At 44.4% G+C, this 6,000-nt stretch overlaps 1 protein-coding gene across 1 annotated transcript in view; it reads right to left on the reverse strand.

The window, feature by feature from the left end:
- LOC310859001 (phosphorylase b kinase regulatory subunit alpha, skeletal muscle isoform-like) overlaps positions 1-4,658 on the reverse strand; it is a 32,272-nt gene extending 27,614 nt beyond the window's left edge. Inside the window, exons 1-2 of the mRNA XM_083765351.1 lie at positions 4,368-4,658; positions 2,984-3,142 (exon numbers count right to left, since the gene is read on the reverse strand). Coding sequence (XP_083621477.1) covers positions 2,984-3,142; positions 4,368-4,445 — 237 coding nt within the window. The 5' untranslated portion in view covers positions 4,446-4,658. The remainder of the gene's footprint in view (positions 1-2,983; positions 3,143-4,367) is intronic.
- Between the last annotated feature and the right edge of the window lie 1,342 nt (positions 4,659-6,000).

Consider the following 6,000-nt stretch of genomic DNA (forward strand, 5'->3'; position numbering starts at 1 on the left):
GCCTGTCAGCATTCTCTGAGTATCCCATCCTCAAATATTCGGTAAAACAGTGCCTATCGAGGCAACAGTCTGTCTTGAGAGACTAGCATTCTCTAGTCTAAATTATGTCTCTCAGCTGGTGTGCAAATGGCTAGGCTGTGGCAATAATAATTAAAATAAAATAACAACTAAAATCGGTAATTTTTTGGAACCATGAACTTTAGTTCAAAACGTTGAATTATGAACTGAATTAGTTCCTTTAAAAAAAATTAACTGTGAACTGAACTATAGTTAATAAAAAAAAATAACTTTCCCAACACTGAACACATGAATCAGCCGGCTCCTGACACCGCAAGGTACATTAATACAAGTAAATGTGAAAAAGTTGACACCAAAAGCCAGACAGTGCTTGTTTCCTGTTTGTTTTTTAATAAAAAATCAAACTCAGCATTTTTTCCTGCCTATAGGCTATTTGTTCGGTGGAAACTTGATCATTAAGTTGATAAAAAATATTTAAAAAAAAAAGTAGTGTCCATGTAGCTAGCTACTTTTGCCATGTAGCTTATAGTGTAGCTTGCTACAATTATCTGGGGATAGCTTTGTTGTAGTTGAGCTATATTTAATAGAGAGTAACTGGTAGTGTAGCTTACTACATTTTCCAAGTAGCTTGCCCATCACTGCCAATCAAATGGCTGTGACAGTGAGACACTGTGTGGACTCCTTTGGAGGTGACCGGTGGGACGACGAGGATCAGATTGTTGTGTACGTCTTCAACACATTGACATCACCTTGAGGCGCCGGGACCACACAGCTGTGCTGATTGAAGACACTGTCTACCTCTGGGGAGGGTCTCCTTACTGCAATGGGCTTCATGCCTTTGATGTCGACAACCACAGATGGTCCCAACCACAGGTTTCTGGGACTGTTCCAGAGGGGAGGTACTCCCACTCAGCCTGTGTCTTGGGGAATGTCATGTATATTCATGGAGGAATTAACCGGACTGAATGTACTAATGATATCTATAAGTTGGATACCACCACAATGGTCTGGTCTTTAATTAACACCAGAGGAACCCGTTCACCTGCTTCATACCATCACTCTGCCACACATATTGGGACTATGATGTTTGTATTTGGGGGCTACAGTGGGGGCTACGAGAAGGGTCAGTTCGACTACACCATCAGAGTGTTTGACACAGAGACCAACGAGTGGCTGGACACACCTGTCTATACGATTCGAAACAGCCAATGAGCACGTCGAGGACGAAGGGATCATTCAGCATTTACCTACAATGGAGAGTTGGTGGCTGAAAACCATACCAGTCCTTAAATGACATGTGGAAATTAATTCCAGAGACCTCCTCCTGGAAGAAGGTTGAGCCCAAGGGGAAAGGCCCGTCTCCGACGTCTATGATGTGCTGTTGCATGGTGGGAGATCGTGTCATCCTCTTTGGAGGAGACAAAACATGTGATGACCTGTATGTCTTAGACTTGAGTCCTATAGCCTTAAGACGTTATGTAAGCTAGCAGTTATTCAGTACCGTCTGGAGCAGTCAGAGCTCCCACACAACATCAGGTGGGAACTGGCAGCCATGACTAGTAGGCTACCAACAGCAGCTGAGTAAACCATCCATCCATCCATCTTCAACCGCTTATCCATAGTTGGGTCGCGGGGGCAACAGCTTCACCAGAGAGCTCCAGACTTCCCTCTCCAGCCAGGGAAACATTAGTGACTTCCTCCTGGGGGATCCCGAGACGTTCCAAGGCCAGTGAGTCGATGTGTTTCCTCAAGCGAAACTATGGAATGCACTTCCCATTACAATCAGAACTGCAGCCTCACTCCCAATCTTCCGCCGTAGTCTGAAAACCCACATCTCCAGACTCCATCATGGCCCGTAGCACTTACCCTAGCCCCTTAGATAGAACTTTGCATTGTATGTAGTCATATAGCACTTTATAGTATAGTATATATATATGTATAATTTCATTATATAGATATTCCACTGTTACACTCTTAGCTTACGCATGTTTCATGATAATTACTTTCTATGCCATGCTTTTAGTTTTTGCTTATTGTAAATAGCTCTGGATTAGGAGTGTCTGCTAAGTGCCTAAATTGTAAATTGTAGTTAAAGGACCACTTCACCACTTTTCAACCTCTTCATATAGTCCTCACTAATGTTCATGATAAAATACACAATCGTGTGCGGACATTCCACTTTTTTTTCCCATTCATGATAAAATACCACCATTTCTTTCCTACTCGGTCTGGGTGTCATAGGAGGGCTGTGGGCAGTTCAGAAACCCCTCCACCAGTGACATCATCGATGGTGAATCAAGCTAATAGAAACAGCAGGCTTACTATTCGTGAAAATACCAATACTAATGAGGTACTGTCACCTCATAAACACATGACATAACAACCACACCAAGGGGTCTAATGAAGTACTGTCACCTCATAAACACATGACATAACAACCACACCAAGGGGTCTAATGAAGTACTGTCACCTCATAAACACATGACATAACGACCACACCAAGGGGTCTAATGAAGTACTGTCACCTCATAAACACATGACATAACGGCCACACCAAGGGGTCTAATGAAGTACTGTCACCTCATAAACACATGACATAACAACCACACCAAGGGGTCTAATGAAGTACTGTCACCTCATAAACACATGACATAACAACCACACCAAGGGGTCTAATGAGGTACTGTCACCTCATAAAAACATGACATAACAAGCACACCAAGGGCTCTAATGAAGTACTGTCACCTCATACACACATGACATAACAACCACACCAAGGGCTCTAATGAAGTACTGTCATCTCATACACACATGACATAACAAGCACACCAAGGGCTCTAATGAAGTACTGTCACCTCATAAACACATGACATAACAACCACACCAAGGGCTCTAATGAAGTACTGTCACCTCATAAACACATGACAAACATGGCACTCACAAAGTGATGATGGTGACATGTTACCTGTTCTAGCTCGTAGGCCTTGGCCTTGTCTTCATCACGGTCAGCGTTCTTGCGGTAGGCCAGGCTCAGACCCCACACGGACAGGATGCAGTAGACGTTGTCCCGGACCCAGGCATGAGGACTGTCTTCACAGCCCGGGAGCAGACCGGTCACCGGGTCCTAATGGCAGGCGCACACGCACACGCACACGCACACGCACACGCACACAGGTTTGTTTGTATTACTGTACATTTTATGACAGACTAAGCTGTAATCATTCTGGGTGCTACACTCCCTCTGCCAACCTGGGTAGAGCCCTGAACAGAGATTATGAGGTCGAGAGGCATTTTTACTACATTCATGCCATTACATTTGCCAAATACCAAAATATCTACAAGCTCACAACATGTCACAGCTCATAGATCAGCTATTTTTCGGTGCATGACACAACAATCATGTTTAAGTCCAATTCCAAAACCCTTAAACCTGCATGACCACTAAATGTCTAACAAGTCTGTCAGCTTATAGTTCATTAGAGTTAATTAGTTTAGTTTCCATAAAAAGGCGCATAAGTCAATGAGCTAATTCCATTTATAGGGCCCAAATTATAACAAGTGTGCCTTTTTTTTTGTTCTAACCCTTTTAGACCATGACGTGTTTGACTATCTGTTGCTGTTTTACATTTCTGTCAAATAAACTATATTCAAAATGACTTGGATCTCTTGTCCACTATAGTCACTTCCTATTCCTAACATTTTAGTCTAGTTTTTATTTGCTGACTTAATTGTCAATATATTTAGTCTTAGTTTAAGTCATGATAGCTTAGTTTTCATTTAGTTTCCATTTAGTTTTCGACATGAAAAAAAGGTAGTTGACGAACATTTTTCATCATACAGTAGTATCAGTAGAAGAGTATTGGTAGAAGAGGATACATATTAGGAGAAGGATGCTGAAGATGGAGCTGACAGGTAAGAGGAAAACAAGGACTATTGAAAGAGGACGGGAAGTGAAGACGGTGGACTCCATGTTGCTCCCTGGAAGGAAAGAAACAATTGAGACCAAGGAAGCTGAATGCGGAAGTGTTGGCTGCATATAGCCCATTGCGCATGTTTCTTTCCTTCCAGGGAGCAACATGGAGTTCACCGTACGGTCTTCGCTTCCTGTCCTCTTTCAAGGAGGACAGGAAGGAGGAGAGGAGGAAGGCCTACAGGGGGCGTGTCTGATCCAATGAATATCAAATATCATCTAAACACTGAATAAAGCAACTGGGGTGAAGCACAGAAGCCTGAGTAGAGAAGAGTTGAAGATGACACACACACACCTACAATTAGTAGGTTTAGTTGTACAGTAGAAATGGTGATAAACTGTGCATGCGTTCATGCGTGTGTGCGTTCTCTCTCCATACCTGGTGCTGGAGGATGGTCTTCTGGACGTTGCGTGCATAATTGTCGAGTTTAACTCCAGAGTTACTTCTGCTCCTCATCCTGTCTGTCTGTCTGTCTGTCTGTCTGTCTGTCTGTCTGTCTGTCTGTCTCTTAGTGCAGTTTTACGGAGGACCTGTCCACCTGCAGTGTGACTGTCTCTCAGTCAGTGTCTGTCTGTGTCTCCAATGTTGTGGTCAGGTCTGTCCCCCCTCTCCCCCTCCCAGTGCATTCACTGCGGATCTCTCTCTCTCTCTCTCGTATATCGTTGTAGCGTTCCGGGGCCTGGGTCTCAGTGAAATGTCACGGTGCCTCTCGGTGAGGCTGTGAGGATCCAATGTGTATCATGGCTGTTGCTACAAATAGACGTCTTAACGGTCATGGGGTCAAGCGGCAGGAACACGCTGCCCTGCACTTTGGCTCAAATCTAAACTAATTAAACACACCAAACCCCACTGTACGGATTCTAGGGGGGGCAACATTAGCAAAAGAAAAAGAAGAAAAAAAGTAATAGCAGATCTACAAGCTCACAATGTTTTTTGCGAAGAGATTTGGTGTGTAAATGTGGTCAAAGTGCAGTTGTGACTCAAATCCAGTTGCACACTGCACAGACAAACAGTCTGGTGAGACATATATAGGAGGACACTATAGGCAGGAAGAAAACCAAAGTCCTATAGAGACCTTTCAGTGCCTCCAATCCCCCAAGAACACACAAGGCAGAGAGAGCGTCCTGTTGGCTCTGGCATGAGAGAAAGGACAATGGGCTGGAGTACGTGGCCGGCGCTGGTGTACCTGGCCAGTATCAGGTAACTGCTCCATGGATGCAGTGCCCTGGCCTGTTGGCCGGGTGAGGCTGATGCTGTAGCTGGTAGCTGTCTGCGCCCAGGGCGCCCCTCTGCGGATTCGTCTATAGCTGGAAGCCTGGAGGAGAGGGGCATAGTGATTTGGCCACCCACTGCGCAACCAGCCAACTGGAGAGTGTAGTGGTTGAGGGTTGAAACACTCTAAGAAGGTTGGGCCCTTCGAGCTGTGGGGCCCTACGAGCTGCGGGGCCTGCGAAAAATAGCAGATCTACAAGCTCATAGCTCGCCACCGAGTGGCGCGCTACGAGCTTAGGTCTGCTATTTTTGAAAAATCGAAGAACAACTGACATAGAAACATAGCTTTTTCAGAAAACTGTCAGGATGTAGAAGACATTTTTTAAATCTGATCTCAGATCAAAATGGGTTAACCCGTGTTCCCCTAACCCCTTCTGATTGGTTGCATGACTCTCTGGCACCATATTTAAGTGTGCTCTGTATTCCCTGATGAAGGCTTAACCGCCGAAACGTTGGATTCATTTGTCTTACCTGCTGCGTCCTAATAAAATATTGGCTCTAAAATAAAATTAAACTCTGGTTATTGAGGGTATGCGCATGCTTAAAGTGAATGGTACATCGAGTGGCAAAGCAACATGCAAAGTGAGTTTAACATTGTTTAACGTTGTTTAATGCAATCAGAAAGGACTTTTCTGTTTGGATGTATGGGATGTCAAGGCCAGAAAGTAGTTTTTTGCCACTCGGTAGGCATTCCTGCATAACTTCCGGGTTTGGTGATGATGTCACACGCATACTAGCC

The sequence above is a fragment of the Protomyctophum parallelum genome (genome assembly GCF_964188405.1).
Source record: "Protomyctophum parallelum genome assembly, chromosome: 5".
NCBI lineage: Eukaryota > Metazoa > Chordata > Actinopteri > Myctophiformes > Myctophidae > Protomyctophum > Protomyctophum parallelum.